Source organism: Neodothiora populina, assembly GCF_041146345.1.
Source record: "Neodothiora populina strain CPC 39397 chromosome Unknown canker_contig_15, whole genome shotgun sequence".
In the NCBI taxonomy this organism is placed as follows: domain Eukaryota; kingdom Fungi; phylum Ascomycota; class Dothideomycetes; order Dothideales; family Dothioraceae; genus Neodothiora; species Neodothiora populina.
Window position 1 is genome coordinate 1,599,947 of NW_027191413.1, and position 15,597 is coordinate 1,615,543.

The 15,597-nt window shown below is 52.3% G+C and overlaps 7 protein-coding genes across 8 annotated transcripts; 4 read left to right on the forward strand and 3 right to left on the reverse strand.

Moving 5' to 3' along the window:
- Positions 1–87: 87 nt before the first annotated feature.
- Positions 88–1,029, forward strand: AAFC00_002886 (uncharacterized protein; the record flags this gene model as incomplete). The annotated part of the gene is made up of 1 exon (XM_069342270.1): positions 88–1,029. The coding sequence occupies one exon, from the start codon at positions 88–90 to the stop codon at positions 1,027–1,029; it is 942 nt and encodes a 313-aa protein (XP_069198772.1).
- A 1,090-nt stretch (positions 1,030–2,119) lies between these two features.
- On the forward strand, positions 2,120–5,068 carry AAFC00_002887 (uncharacterized protein; the record flags this gene model as incomplete). 2 transcript variants are annotated; one of them, XM_069342272.1, is made up of 6 exons in its annotated part: positions 2,120–2,244; positions 2,305–2,728; positions 2,784–3,000; positions 3,061–4,689; positions 4,753–4,772; positions 4,835–5,068. In XM_069342272.1, the coding sequence occupies 6 exons, from the start codon at positions 2,120–2,122 to the stop codon at positions 5,066–5,068; spliced, it is 2,649 nt and encodes an 882-aa protein (XP_069198773.1). The 2 variants fall into 2 exon arrangements, with proteins under 2 accessions (XP_069198773.1, XP_069198774.1); XM_069342273.1 differs by having other exon boundaries at positions 3,061–4,772.
- A 355-nt stretch (positions 5,069–5,423) lies between these two features.
- Positions 5,424–6,113, reverse strand: AAFC00_002888 (uncharacterized protein; the record flags this gene model as incomplete). Its single annotated transcript, XM_069342274.1, has 2 exons — positions 5,424–5,817; positions 5,977–6,113. 2 exons carry the CDS (start codon positions 6,111–6,113, stop codon positions 5,424–5,426), a joined length of 531 nt encoding a protein of 176 aa, XP_069198775.1.
- A 934-nt stretch (positions 6,114–7,047) lies between these two features.
- Positions 7,048–8,167, forward strand: AAFC00_002889 (uncharacterized protein; the record flags this gene model as incomplete). The annotated part of the gene is made up of 3 exons (XM_069342275.1): positions 7,048–7,120; positions 7,186–7,283; positions 7,376–8,167. The coding sequence occupies 3 exons, from the start codon at positions 7,048–7,050 to the stop codon at positions 8,165–8,167; spliced, it is 963 nt and encodes a 320-aa protein (XP_069198776.1).
- Positions 8,168–8,851: 684 nt separating this feature from the next.
- Positions 8,852–11,472, reverse strand: AAFC00_002890 (uncharacterized protein; the record flags this gene model as incomplete). The annotated part of the gene is made up of 7 exons (XM_069342276.1): positions 8,852–8,961; positions 9,022–9,154; positions 9,211–9,696; positions 9,756–10,339; positions 10,786–11,096; positions 11,178–11,259; positions 11,343–11,472. 7 exons carry the CDS (start codon positions 11,470–11,472, stop codon positions 8,852–8,854), a joined length of 1,836 nt encoding a protein of 611 aa, XP_069198777.1.
- Positions 11,473–13,403: 1,931 nt separating this feature from the next.
- AAFC00_002891 (uncharacterized protein) lies at positions 13,404–14,192 on the forward strand (the record flags this gene model as incomplete). The annotated part of the gene is made up of 1 exon (XM_069342277.1): positions 13,404–14,192. The coding sequence occupies one exon, from the start codon at positions 13,404–13,406 to the stop codon at positions 14,190–14,192; it is 789 nt and encodes a 262-aa protein (XP_069198778.1).
- A 454-nt stretch (positions 14,193–14,646) lies between these two features.
- AAFC00_002892 (uncharacterized protein) lies at positions 14,647–15,189 on the reverse strand (the record flags this gene model as incomplete). Its single annotated transcript, XM_069342278.1, has 3 exons — positions 14,647–14,810; positions 14,897–14,950; positions 15,015–15,189. The coding sequence occupies 3 exons, from the start codon at positions 15,187–15,189 to the stop codon at positions 14,647–14,649; spliced, it is 393 nt and encodes a 130-aa protein (XP_069198779.1).
- Positions 15,190–15,597: the final 408 nt, after the last annotated feature.

A 15,597-nucleotide genomic window follows, 5' to 3' on the forward strand; every position in this document is an offset into this window, starting at 1 on the left:
TCCATCGATTTAGATCTGGACTTAACTGGGTACTTTGAAGCTGTCTATAGAAAGTACTCTCGAAGAATTGAACGCACACCCGCCAACATGTCGAAGAGGACGCTGGACAGCTTCTTCGTTGCGCCACAAGCAAAGAAACAGAAACTATCAACAGCCGCTCCGTCTCAGCATCCAACATATCCATTATCAGTGGCTCAACTACCACCTGACATCTCCGAAGCACTAGAGTTTGCACCAGCTGAGGAAGGCACGGCGATCAATGACCAGCCTGATCTGGACCTGGTCTACTTCCAGCCATATATAGCGCGAGATGTAGCGAAATCGCTATTCCAGTTCCTTCGAGCTGAACTGTTCTTCTATCGAGTCGAGTACAAGATTAAGCGAGGCCCAGTGGAGACTCAAATTCGGACGCCGAGGTTTACCACGGTCTTCGGAGTTGACGACAGTGCTCGTTTCAGCGAAGACGGTAGTGTTGTGGACTTTGCCACAGGAAAGAAGGTAGCTAAAGATCGCTACAAATATGAACCTAGACCACTGCCAGCGTGTCTCGATTTCCTACGCAGGCTGACGGAGGGAAGCACTGGGAAGACTTACAATTTTGCCCTGGTGAATTATTACGCGTCAGGGAGTGATAGTATATCTTACCACAGCGACGATGAGCGATTCTTAGGAGTGGACCCAGCCATAGCATCATTTTCTCTCGGCGCAAAGCGTGACTTCCTCATGAAGCACAAGCCGACGCAAGGGTCAGGAAAGGAGGAGACGAAAGAGGCTAAGCCTCTCAAGTTACCTCTGGGATCTGGAGACATGATACTGATGCGCGGCAAGACACAGTCGATGTGGTTGCATTCCATTCCTAAGAGAAGGGGTGGAGAGAGCGACCAAGGCCGGATCAATATTACATTCCGCAAGGCGGTGGTCCGCGAGGGGACAAACAATTACTACCGATACAACGTGGGTGAAGGGGTCCCCCACAAGTGGGACGACAAGAAGGGCATGGTTCCGTGGTCAGAAACAGCTCATACTTAGGCTTGTTCGAAGCAGCCTCGTCTCTCCGAGCGATCCGCTCTGAAATCACAATAGAGATAGCGTCCTTCGAGCGACACGATCGAAGATGTACTAGTTGACATGATAGAACAGACCTGGAAGTTGTTAGACACTAGAAAGGCAACCCAACGTTACCTCATAGATATGTACAACAATTACACAGTAAAACTTGGTCCTGAGTGTTTTCAGAAGAGCCAGGGTGATACTGCACAAGCAGCTCGTTGTCCAATGAGGCCGCGGCCCATATTATCGCCTCCAGCACATTTTCATCATACCGTACGGAGAGAACGGACTTTACCAAACGGAAATAGCAGATTGTTTGGTGAGCGTATCGCCGAGAGATATTTCAACAGCCTTGAGCACTCTGACTAACATAGCAATCAATGCATACACGAAACCTGTGGTAGTCGGCATCAAGTGATGAATGGTCGAAGAGCTGGTCGAAGAGAGCAAGATAAGATGCTCAGCAGAACCTTGGACATGATGGTTAGGTACAAGTGGTCAGTCGCGAAACGGATGGGTGATGGCTTGGCACAGAGATCTTACTCTCAGTCCAGGTTCCTACCGTATTGTGCGGTCGCTTCCTGCGGTCGTTTCTCTATAGCATCCGCAACCACATCATCACCAGATTGGTGTTTCTCCTCATTTCTTAATCGTCCTCGGTGACATCACCTTTGGCTTGATTTGATTTGTGTAAAGTTGTAAGGTCATCCTCCTTATCTCTCCTGGCTTGATTTGATGAAGATCTTATAAAAGCCCGCGCGCACCTGCAACAGGCGCGTTGCATATGCCAAATTTTGTGTAGCAGATTACACATCAAACAGACACGACAGGACCAACTAACCAGCGACGAAGCAGAAAACTCCTAAGCATCCATTTTTGGGCCTTCGCCATCAAGTGATTCGGCCTCCCCGTTCCTTATTAGCAGCCCATCAACTGGGCTGAGCGCGCGATCCAGCACGTTGCCATATTTGGAACAACACGCGCCTACGGGAAACAGGCATCTACTATTCCCTGCATCGCGCCTTGAGTCCCATAAAGGACACTTCTGCTCCTTTTCATAAGTGAAAACATGTTGACCCCAACCCCGCCTTCGGCGCACTCTTCAAGTGGTGCCTCTCCAGATACTGGACAGTTCCGTGTGGTGCGCAAAAGAAACAGGATCCCGTTGTCTTGCGGCCCTTGCAGACATAGAAAGTAAGAGACATTGGTCACGTGGCGATATAGAGAGCAACAGCGAGCTGATGGCCATTCTAGGCTGAAGTGCAACCGCGGACACCCTTGCGACAACTGTCAGAAGCGCGGTGATACTGCCTCTTGCGCCTATGCCTCACCTACTGTGCGAAAGAAGGGAGCGACCTCAGCCATGCTGAATAGCTCCCCCGATGACATGCAGAATCGCATAGATCGGCTCGAAAGCCTTGTACTCTCACTCATGACCAATGGACATCAGTCCGCTGGACCTACCGCTGCTCATGCCGCCATTACCTCTAGTCGTAGTGACAGTCTCGCCAATTCTTCCGCCACCTCCTTCATGCCATCTGACCCGAACAGCATAAGAGAGGTAGAAGGCGAAGACAGCGATGTCAACGATGTCGCGCAAGGCTTGGGCATCATGAAAGTCGATAACGGCAAAGCAATGTTCGCGTCTGATTCGCATTGGTACGCAATTCTCGCCGATGTAAGTACAAGCCAACATCCATTCCATCAATCCAGCTTTTGACACGGAGACCCAGATCGCCGAGGTCAAAAACTACTTTGCGAATCACAAAGACCAGTACCAAGAGCAATTTCAAAAGGTCGAAGCCTCCAAGGAAGACCACGATACTGGATCTTTCCTTTTCAGGGCTCCAAGGTTGAATGACAAATCTGAGATCATTGCCAATTTCCCCACCAAGCCTGCTGTAGACCGCTTGGTCGCGCGTTACTTCAATTCATACGATCCAGCCGTTCGTAAGTGGCATACCGTCCATATGCATTGCTGATTGGCTTTCCCTCTAATTTGATCTACAGATATCATTCATGGTCCTACTTTCCAGACTCAATATGATCAGCATTGGGCGAATCCTTCCGAGACCTCGTGTGTCTTCTATGCTTTGCTCTATGCTATCATGACATTGTCTCTACAGTCCTACAACCGAGCGGGAGACGAGCCTCCTGAGTACCGCGGCAAAACCCTTGAGCTGTCCATAAGCTACCGTAGAACTACTGCTCAATGTCTGGTGCTGGCGGACACTAGCGTACCCATGGCACAAATGCTTGAGGCTCTCCTCTTGCATCTTCAAGCAGAGTACAGCAGGAGTAGAGATGCTGAGACTGGTGTGCTGATGATATCGTGTATATGTGTACGCATGGCCATGCGCATGGGCTACCACCGCGATCCCAGACCTTATCCCACCATTACACCCTTCCAAGCAGAGATGCGAAGGCGGGTGTGGTCATTTGTCAGACAGGCAGATATCATGTTTTCCTTCCAATTCGGCCTCCCTAGCATGATACGATCGGACCACGTTGACACGGAAATGCCACGAAATCTGTACGATGACGAACTGCACGAGGACATGACGGAACTGCCTCCATCGAGAACAGACTCTGAGATCACGCCCATGTCTTACATGATTGCAAAAGCTCGGCTGGCGTTCTTGTTCGGCAAGATCGTCGACCGCACTCAGTCGATCCATATGCCACCTTCATACGATGAAGTCATGAAACTCGATGCCGAGCTTCGAGAGGCACACGAGTCGACACCGCAACACCTGAAATTGCGAACCATCCAAGAGTCATCGCGAGATCCAGCAAACCTGGTCATGGAGCGTTTCGGTCTCGAGCTGATATACCTCAAGTCACAGGTCATGTTGCACCGCAGGTTCATTGCAAGAGGAAGAGATACTCAACGTTATGCCTATTCGCGACGTGCATGCATCGATGCATCAATGGAAATGCTGGCACATCAATCGACCCTGCACCACGAAGCTCAGCCGGGCGGTAGACTTCGATCCGTGAAGTGGTTCATCTCCTCCCTGACGACACATGATTTCCTTCTAGCAGCAATGGTTGTCTGCCTGGACCTATACCACACTTCTGAAGTGGAACGTCTTGGTCGCAAGTCGTCGACCGGATCCTCACCAATGTCCTCGGACGTTTGGGCTCAAGATCTTAAGCCGCAGATGATGAACGCACTCAACCACTGCATAGGCATCTGGGATAGCCTACGCGATCAGAGTATGGAAGCATACAAGGCATCAACGACACTGCGAGTGATGTTGGAGAAGCTCGTGGCGCAACAGCACGCCATGTCGGGAGGATTGCAGCAGCCACAGCAGGTTCCCCGCGCACACATGACTTCGGCATATCCAGCCCTCCGTCAAGGTGGCTACGGCGTATTCCCCAACGGCCAAGTCGCTGATGTGGTGGAGGACGAGGTGCCGCCCGAGCACTCAGCAGCCATGACACTGGGCTTGCTGTCTTCTGGTGGCGTGAGTCCCAACGCAGCATTCGCTGCTCATGCAGGTCAGGGCTTATCGATGGAGGGACGACCATATCCTGCGAGCATGGCAGGTCTGCTCAACGACCCCATGCCCGCGCGGACCGGTCTCACGCCGCAGTACAGCGGTGCAGAGACTGGTCCGCAAGGCATGACAGGTGCGTTGAGTCCTGGTTCACAACTGCTCGCCATGGCTAACATGAGCAACGCGGCGGGCGCAGAAGGGGTGGAAATCGACTGGGTAAGTACTGGATCGAAAACTCCCAGGAAAGGAAGACAATCCGCTGACATTTCGAAATGCAGAACGCATGGGATTCATATGTTCAAGGCACAGCAATGGACCCGATGCAAATGTGGTCGATGAATGTCGATGCGGCCGGTCCGCTGGACGGGCAATTGCAGCAGCAGCAGCAGCATCAGCAGCATCAGCAAGCGCAGTCGCAGCACGTCGGTGGACACAACGGCAGCGGCAACGGCAACGGCGTGGGCAACAATTTCATGGATGGCCTCGATCCGCAAGGCACCGATATGATGTGAAACGGTTTGGGCATGGGTAAGGTCAGGTCAGGTAGAAAAAAGCGAGTCAGAATTGTGCCAGCGTAAATCTGGTGTCGACAGAGAAGAGAGCACACGGCGAAAGGGTATGTATGAATGACAAAGCGCGATGACTGCTGAATGGCAGAAATGCAAGTGCTTAGCGGTATGTTTTTCTTGTTTCTTGGTATAACCGAATGGCGATGAAATTGCAGAGACATGGATGACAAGGCAGCATGGGTTCAGTAGGGGCATTCCTCTTCTGTACCATGCTCTAATGAGACACACACACACATATCTCCACTCTTTTGTGACTCTCAGCACTCGTGAAAGACATGATATATTTCTTGACATACGATCAAGCAGAACCAGAGTTCGGATAACCGTCCTTATCCACAGGATTAGCTGGACCACCTCTCTGACCCAGAACGCCCGCGACATCGACCTTCTCCTGTTTCTCCGCCTTTATCTCCTCACGCGCAGGAGCCTGCTCAGCCTTCTTCCTATCCAAGTCCGACTCAAGGCCCGGCGCAGCCCCCGTGGCACCAGGTTTGTTCTCGACGGCATCGGCAATCTTGGACTCGGCAGGCGCAGCCATCTGCTCGCCGTCGTTCTCGTTGTGTCGCCCTACATCCTCGTTGCTGAGGCCTTTTGATTCTTCGCCTGCTGGGGCGCCGCGCACGCCGCGCGCTACTGAGGTCGGGGTCGCTTCGGATTGGGAGTGCGCTTGCTCTGAGTGGATGCGCTTGTCGCTGTTTTTCGGGGCGGTGGTCAGTCTTTCGGGGGTTTCTTTCTCTCTTCGTGGTGGAAGCTGGGACTATGATGTGCATCACATCTTGCGTGACGAACGGTAGAAGCAGCATCGCGTGGGTGTAGTACGGGAGATGAATGAATAGAAATAAGAGACATACGTCGTGGGAGCATCACTGTGGGAATTGATGTTTGACTGAGCTTTCTCAGCGGGCTCTCTGGACACCGGGTTGCCAGGAGTGGTGTATGCCTGGTTGAGGCTAGGTTGCGCGGGCCCTTGGGGATCGAGTCCTGACATTATGATTACTGTACGGGAGATTGATTATGAACTGATCTTGGGATCTGAGGCGCAGATGTGTATGTGAGGTCTTGTTTTTCGTGAGTGTTGACGAAGGGGACAATTGTTTGGATGGGTAGGTAGATTTATTCCTATTCTAGAACAAGTGTGACAACAGAAAGCAAAGAAATAAAGTACAGACAAGATAATCTAGAGCAGTGAGGTAGGAACAAAGTAAAGAGCAGGCGATCCATCCGTACCCTACCTTATCTCACCACAACCACAACCCGTATTGCCGTCCCTTGTTGACACAAGATATCTGTGCATCGCCAATCCTCCTCTCGATCGCGGAAAACGTCCGATTGACAAGCAACGTAAGGTAAGGCGATTCTGTGGCTTGTTCCCTCCACTATTCCTTGTCTTTTTCCCCCCTCCCAGAATCAGATGCGTCCCACTTCCCCGCACACGTCATCGCTTGTCACAACACCGTAATCGATTTCGGGTTAATGTCTACAGGGCAGAGGGTGTAGCTTTTGAAGTACAGTAAAGGAAGATGGAGGGACATTATACGAGATTCGAGATAGATTGATGATTTGCATGAAAACAAGTGACGGTAGATATACTAGAAGATTATATTTAATCACGTCTATAGATGTGCAGCAAGATAGTCCAACAGAGAGATCTATGAAGCAACACGGCACACATGATAATTGTGGATACAATGACCATCTAGATGTAATGTACGGTACTGTACGTGTGTGTCGTGTGTATGTGCATGCATGCAACGGGTCGGACGCAACACTCCGCTCGACTACTTCTTCCCACCCCTTCGTATCCTTTTCGATCGCTCTTGAAAAGATATACATATACTATCTCTCGTCCTCTACATCTCGTATACGTCCATAAAACCAAAACATCGTGAACCTCATATTCCCACATACTTACATATCTCATAATGGCGTCCCGCAAAGAAGTCCTGAACAAGGTCTCCAAGATCGTGCCGCCCATGCTCGAGCACTTCCACAAGGGTGAGTCCAAAAGAGCTGCAAGACTCATCGCGTGCTTTGTTTTGGGCAATCGCTGACTCTGACAGGAATGCTGGGACGAGTGGCCGTCATCGGTGGCAGCGAAGACTACACGGGAGCACCATACTTTTCCGCAATGGCATCAGCAAGACTAGGCGCCGACATGGTATGTCTTCTTCGATCTCCTCACATCCCTCGAGTGTTTCAAGCCCACTCTGAATTCTCGCGAAAGAAGAACTGAAGAACTAACTCCACCAGTCTCACGTCATCTGCGAGCCCGGCGCAGGCCAAGTAATCAAGACGTACAGCCCGAACCTGATGGTGCACCCATACATGCGCCAGCAGAAGAACATGGGCGCCAACGAAACCATCGACAGCGTGTCCGAAGAAGTCGTAGCGATGCTGTCGCGACTGCACGTCGTCGTCATCGGGCCCGGCCTCGGTCGCGATCCTGCCATGCAGGAAACGTGTGCGCGCGTCATCACCGAGGCCCGCAAGAAGGACATTCCCTTCGTGCTGGACGCCGACGGCTTGTTCCTTGCGCAGACACGTCCCGAGCTCGTCGAGGGCTATAAGCAGTGTATCCTGACGCCTAATGTTGTCGAGTTTGGCAGGCTGGCCAAGAGCAAGAACATCGATGTCAATGCCGAGGATCCGGAGCAGCTGTGCAGTAAGCTGAGCAAGGCGCTCGGCGGCGTGACGATTATTCAGAAGGGAAGCAAGGATTACATCTCCAACGGCCAGCAGACGCTCATCTCGGACTCTGAGGGCGGTCTCAAGCGCGCTGGTGGTCAGGGTGATACTCTCACTGGCTCTCTTGCCACTCTGCTCGCTTACAGGAAGGCATACCACGACAGGATCTGGGATCACGACAACAGTCTCAGCGAGGACGAGACGCTGACTCTGGTCGCTTACGGCGGCAGCGCCATCACCAGGGAGTGCTCGCGCTTGGCGTTCAAGGAGAAGGGCAGAAGTCTGCAGGCTGCCGACCTGACTGATCATGTCCACCAGGCCTTCTTGACCGTTCTGGGCGAGAACACCAAGCTTTGAGCGCGGATAGAACAAGACTAGTCGACGAATTGACTTGGTCCTTCTCTTTTTTTGGGTTATTTGTATAAATATATAGCATGAATACATGAAATAATGTGGATCGATCGACACACAGCAACCAAAACCCGAGAATTACGTTCGTCCTGATCATCCCTCCTTTTTGAGTGCTATTGGCCAGGCGTGAAAATCGCCGTCATACTATAGCTCTGCACATCTGTCTCGCCATGAAGTCGACACGAGAATCAGTACACCTTTACACCCCTCCCAAAGACAACTTTGTCAGCGTGGCAACGTGGACAGCACAATCCATGTCAAGCATCAACGTATTCCGGAATCCTTGCAAACTTCATCGAAAGAAGCTGTATGGTCTGATCGTCTTTCCTTTCGGTCGCCCATGACTCGGAAGTCAATAGTCTGCTCGTTTTGGAAGATGTGATTGATAGACACAATCTTTTTTGCGGAAAAATAAAGTGATAATAACTCCCCTGTTGTGCTCATGTTGTCCATACAGACAACCCGCAAAGGCCCCTCTGGCAAGATACTCTGCTATTGCGTCCGTGACCGTGGAAAGGAGGTTCGGCTAAAAACATGGAAACATAAGGCGCTAGAACATGGTACAATACTGTCATCGATGCTCTCTTCGTGGGGTCGATGCGTCGTCGCCTAACACGAAGAAGGCTCGAATCACTCGCGTGGGGGGATGTATGGCGAGTATCTCCAGATCCTCGCGCGCATATCTCCGCTGCCGGTGGCAAAAAGTCCTCCTCTGGCGGGACTGGGCGCGACCGAGATGACTAGAATAACAATCAGCGAAACTGCCAGAAAGACAATCTAAGTTTCAAGCGTTGACGTACCAGAGTTCTTGTGGCCCTGGAGCATGAGCTGGGCGTCACCCGTGTTAGGGTCCCAGAACTGCACTCCTCTGTCCTTCGAACCGGACAACACCCATTGTCCGTCGGGGGTGAGCGCAACACTTAGAACAAAGTCCTGCACAGAGTTAGCTTTCTCGATTTCTCTCTCTTTTCTGAAATATTTGAGCTGACCTTGTGACCCTCAAAGGTTCTGATGCACTTGCCGCCGCGCAACTGTCCAGGCCTGTTGAAGTTGGCGCTGTACTGCGGTTGCAGCTCCCACATCCTGATGGTTCTGTCGAGACTTCCCGACACAAGCTCTCTGCTGGTAGGTGAGAAGGCCACCGAGTAAACACTGTCCTTGTGACCAGGGTTTCCGCCCGCCTCTTCGAGCCTCTCAAGTAGAGTGCCAGAGTGTAGATCCCAGACGCGCACGCTCTTGTCGAGACTGCCAGCTGCCAAGAACCTGTTGTCGGGAGAGATTGCGACAGTGGTCACGCCATCCTCGATGGTCAAGGAAAGGATACACTGGTTGTTAGGAATGTCCCAAACACGGACGGTACGATCGCCTGATCCGGAAGCGATCAGACGACCATCGGAGGAATAGTCAAGCGAGTAGATATCTTGTTCGTGACCGGCAAATTGGTGGCGGATCTGGCCAGCTTGAATCTCCCAGATCTATTTTTGACTTGTCAGCAAAAGCTCAAACGACTGGAGAATGAAGGTGATGTACGTACGCGAATGATCTTGTCCTCGGCACCAGTGGCTAGGTAGACACCATCGGGACTGAAGCAGACGCTTCGGATGTAGAGATCACCGTCTTGCGACAAACTTGTATCCTGCAAGTGCTTGACTTGCTGGCCGCTCTCGACGTCGAAAATCTGAGCAGTTCTGTTGCAACCGGTGGCGACAAAGCGGCCGTCGCGACTGAAACGAACGCAGCAAACCACACTAGGGTGGGCCAGATTGTGGACGAGCTCGACATCGAGCACGCGACGGATGCGGGGGTTGAAGACTGCGTACCAGTCATCGCCCTCGCGCTTCAGCGAAGGAGGAAGGGCGTCGATTGGGAGATCAACGAGCTGGTTGCCGCTGGCGCCTAGCTCACCCTGGAACTGGTTGTGTTGAGGCAAGGCAAGGGCCTGCTGCTGCTGCGCAAGGGCGGGCGGAGGGGTGGGACGAGGAACAGCCGGCGAACCAGGGTAAGGACCAATGCTGTTCTGCTGAGGGGTGGCCGGACCGCCGAGGGGACCTCTTGGGTTTGTGCGAGGCTTGCCGGGTCCGGGCGAAGCTGTGGGTTGGGGTGGTTGAGGCGCGTAACCTGATAGGAAGCGTTAGAAAACTGCTCAGTAGAAGTCATGTTACGCAGAAATGATCATCTTTGGCTCGGCGGCTTGGGTTGTGTAGTGCAAATAGATTCTTTGCCCTCTATCCCTCTCGCTTGATTTGCGCCCTCGATTGCGTGACACGTCACGCAGGCACACCCGTATACACACACAAGCGTACAAGTCTTGTCTCCTGCTCTCCAACTTTCTTGCTCACAAATTTCTCGTCCATGCCAGATGTGATAGGAAATACAGGCATCAATCTCAAGAGGACAACAAGAGAGCTAGGCTGTGCATCACAGCGTGGGGACTCGTCCGGCGAAAGTCTCGTCGCATAGTCGATGGACCATGATCAGAGGATAAGCCAACGATGAGGTGCATTCGAGGAGACGATGCGCATGCAGCCGATACGTAGTTCAACGAAAGTAGGAATTCATCTTACCATTTACACCGGGAGCAGGCTGGCCGTAGCCGCCGAAAGGCGCGTGTTGCGGCGGTCCAGGGGCGGGGTTCAGACCTGGAGGGGGCTGAGACATGTGTCCAGGCATGCCTTGTGCCTGAGGAGGCTCTTGCGGCGGAGGCGCAAGTCCAGGACCACCCTGGGCAGCAGCGCCTGCCATGATACCCTGGAAAAGGTTGGCAGGGCCGTGACCAATGGCGGGTGGTGGGGGCTGGGCAGGTCCAGCATGAGAGGATTGGGAAGGACCGCGTGCTTCGAGCTCCCGACGCAGGCGTGCGATGTCGTCTTCATATCTGCAAGTTTCTGTGGTCAGCCAAGTGTATAAGTGTTTCTAAAGCAGCGCGATGCAGCGCAGCAGAGAGGGATGGACGTACTTGTTCTTCATGTTCATGTGAGTCTGTTCGAGCTGGAAGATCTTGCCGCGGACCAACTCCATCTCTTGTATTTGGTTGTTGACTATATTCCACAACGAATCAGTATCGGATCTGTCAATGCATGCGAGTCCAGCGAGCATGTTGCGGCGCAGGGCAGATACTCACGCTGCTGCTCATACTCGATGGTGCGCGCGCCTTGAGCCTCGAACTCGGCGCGGACTTGATCAAGAAGCTCGGCAAGTCTGTTGTTGGGAGTAGGCGCTGGGCCTATGCCCCGATGTGACGGATGATACATGGTGGTTGGAGGCGTCCAGCCAGACAGCTAGAGCTGCGAGGGTAGATACAGAATTGCTTTAGACGGGGTCGCGTCACCAAACAGCACGTTCTGGCAGTGTTTTATTGCTGCTCACTCGCTGTGGTCGAGATGGCGAGCTGTCGCGTTCTGGTCGCGCAACACGGTACTTTCAGCAAACGTCGCGATGACAACTTAAGCGGAGATTACCGCCGGGCAGGTCGCCAAGCGAAACGTGTGGTTTTGGTATACGCGATGCGTGATGGATGACCGTGGCAGGGGCGGTGACAGTGAGATGGCCTCGATGGAGACGGTGTTGGAGAAACGTTTGAGTAGACAAGGGAATAAGTCGGGGATGAGAGACAGAGGGAGAGGGAAGGGAAGATGTGGATGTGGATGTTGACGATGCTTGGCAGGCGCCTGTCAGCAAATGGCAAGAGAGTACAAGACGAGAACCAGAGAAGGGCTGAGAGGGAAAGAGACAAGAGACAAAATCGAACGAACAAACGACAGCCAGACGATTGAGCTTCGCGCTTGGGGACGAAGGAACCGTGACCGTGACTTTGACCGTGAACCCTCTCTTGTGCCTCCAGATGCCTGTGCACAACAAGTACAAGTACAGCCCAGCCCAGTAATCCAGTAGAAGCGAAAGCCACTGCACGCTGCACACGCGCTCGGATCTCTTACCTTACCTTAAGCTTCCGTTGGCGTTCACGGGCCTCCCGAGTAGTGCCGCTTTGGTGCGCCCCACATAGCATCCATGCATCCATGGATGGATCCCATGGATATACAGTAGTGTCTCCCTCGTGTATGCTTTGTGCTTGTGGATCGAAAAGTAAGTCCGTACTTGTACTTGGCAACTCCCGTTCGTCTCCTATTCCACACATGGTCAGCCAGGTGCAGTATGGGAGGTTCCTTGACTTTTATTAGCCTATCTTGGATCACACTTCGTGGAACCCTAGACGTTTATAAGATCATTGAACCTCTTCTTGGTCCACCATGTTGAACACCTCGGCATCGGACACCACACTTTGCTCTTTAACGCCTGTGTCTACTGTGCTGTGGTGATGCGAGTGCGAGACAATCAGCTTGTGCAACCCACAGTGAGATACCTTACAAGAGACCTGCACCGGTAATGCAAGTCCGACCCAGCGGACACTCGGATCGTTCCCCAGTCTCCGAATCAGCAAGTGCACCGCAAGTAAACATGCAAACTTACTGCTTTTGCACGCAAAGAAATGCCAGCGAGATGAACCCTCGGAGCCCTACGGATGCACTCCATCTGCTTCGCTTGTGCTGTATGCTTACAGTATCTCTTTCACTGGAACAAGAGTTTTGCCGCGCGCTTATACGGTCGACGTGACTTTCTTTGGGATCTTGTTGTCCAAAGCAGCATAACTTGCACTGCTCAAGGGAGCCGTCGGTTGAATCAAAAGGCCTTGAGGTACGTGAGACATTGAGAAGCCATGTCGGTATACCTTAACGAGGTACGGTACTCGGATAGTCCGTACAGTGCCTGAGCTTGCGGCACAGGTACTGTACTTGTACACGGCCACTGCGAAGTAAAATCCCATGTGGAGTAAGTGCGTGTCTTAGTCCCTGATAGCGTTGCGAGCCCTCGGCTGAGATGCGAACAGCCCTGGAGATCGATCTGTAGGGCTGAGTTGTAGATGGAGTCCGAACGAGTCCAAAACATCCGTTCGCCGACCCCTTAGGCATCACATAGGTACTCTACGCAAAGCCAGTCCTGTACTGTACAGATCCAGAGTGGATTCCTGACCTCATAAGGCTTACCTCGACTACAGCCTCACATCCTAGGATCCTAGGCTTCACTTGCACCTGTTTTCATCTCAGCACCGCACAACACACACCAATAGCTACGACCAGTGCATCAGCCTCACGTCGACTGAAAGGCGAATCGCACATCCTTCGCCATGCAGACAATGAACCAGATGGCGGGCGTACACGACCCTGCACCAGCTGGGTTCCCCGAACCACCACCTATCCCGCAGGACGACCCGGACCTCGAAGGGCAAACCACTCAATCGATCAAATCCCGTCCCTCACGCTCATCACTACCACCAAATCGACAACCATCTCGCCGCACCATGAACGATGGCCAGTCATTACATCCCTCGGTGAGACAACAGGAAACCCTGGCGCCGCCAGACCGCTACACCATGTCACGACACTCGGCCGAGTCCAGTATTGGTGGGTCCGAGATGGAAATCGAATGGGGTCCTCGACATCCTTGCTATCCACACCCGAATCCACACGTTCCCCTTGATTCACCGGAATATACGACCACACGGATCATCAGGGTGCAGCGGGACTGGCTCGTCGCAGGCGATCTCTACCCGGCCTTCCAGAATCTCTACCCCGAGATATTGATCGGCTATGTGAGCGAAGATGACTTTAGAAAGATCATCGAGACTACAAACAAAATGCTCAAGGAGGCCTTCAATCCATGGGCGACGGGTAATTGGTTCGATGCTTTCTTGGGCATCGCGACTGGCTTTCTATGGGACAACACAGGTCTCACGGCTACCAAGCGGAAAGTGGCTCGACTGGAACGTTGGGTTGACGAGTGGAACTACGAGGCGCAGCGGGGGGGCAACGACGTCTTATTGATAGGCCCTCGCAAGACCGGCTTCTTGACGTTAGACATACAGATCCCCGACCCGAAGATCGATGATGGTTCTCCCACGCCGGCTCACACATGATTTTTGAAGCAATAGTGGCAAGGTCAGCGACACGGCAGCGTAGCATGTGGCATCCAATGGCGTTTGATTCTGCGGGGCTTGTTTTGGTGAAGATATACCCATTGTGCGTTTCTTCTTTTGTTCAAGTCTTATCTTATTTTAAAGTGACACCGACGGGCAAGGACGTTATTCCGTGGCTCCATTGAGCAGACGCGAATAGTAATCTTAATTCCTTATTCCCAAAAGCTGGTGGTGACTGACTGCTCTCTACCGGCACAATCTAATTGTCTTCATGTCTTCAACCCAAAGAACAAACGCCTTTTACTGGTGCGTAAACTCGATTCCCAGATAACCCACCCGGTAAACTCCATGCAAAATGCAGCACTCATATCGTCGCGGTATATCGCCCCAACCATAACCACTTCACAGCCGTGAATGAAATCCGATTAATCCAGCATTGATCCATGGCCATGGTCTACTTTCTCTTGGGCCCTCTTGGCTTGGTGAAGGACATCTTGTTGCGAGGCTTGCGAATGCGCTTCTTGTCGATGGCAGCCCTCTTCTCCTCCTTTGCTCGCTTCTCAGCCTTGATCCAGCTTGATCGAGGCAGCTTGGCACCGTCAACCTCCATGGCAGTCTCTGGGAGTGGGTCAGCAAGACGGTCCTTTCAGCAAAATGTCACGAAGCACCGTTCGGTCATGTTTATTGGGACAAGGAGTACGGACCTCCTGCGGCTGCTGTCGAAGTTGACTCGGCATCTGCCTTCTTCGCTTTCGCTGCTACTTTGATGTCAGTTCCATTGTCGACTGTGAAATTCCGAGTATCCTTCTTGATAGCGTGTACCATCATCGGTCTGCTCAACCTCCATTTCCTCTCTGGCTGGTTTCGGCTGGGAGACCAACTCCATCAATTTGGCATTCAATCGTTCGGCGCGGGCAGTCTCGACGGGTCCGAAGACCTTGGCCTTGAGGACCCGATTGTTCGTCTTCCTGACACTGTTTCTTGCGCCTTTGGCCATTTTTACGGTGCTGTCGTTTCGTGGTAATGAACGGAGGGAGGGGGAGAAGGTGGGGAAGAATGGGAAGTCAACAAGTATAGGTAATATTCGTACTTCTTTCTTTGCCTGATTTGATTTAATTTCTGAGAATTCACTGATAGCGGCTTGTCTTAACGCCGACATATGGGTGGTCTGTGCGAGACATACTTTTGGTCAAATCCAATCGACGGTCCGTCACTTCATCCGCGCATGACTGAGGGCGAGAACGACGTGGGAAAAGAACAAAAACATAATGACGAGTTGAGATAATGGTTCCCCAGAGTGCGCTACAGTTTTGACGGTAGATGGAATCATAGCGACAGCGTCCAAGTCTATGAATTTGGGTTATACTTTGGCAACATCATCATTACATCCTCAGCCCAGCCAGTG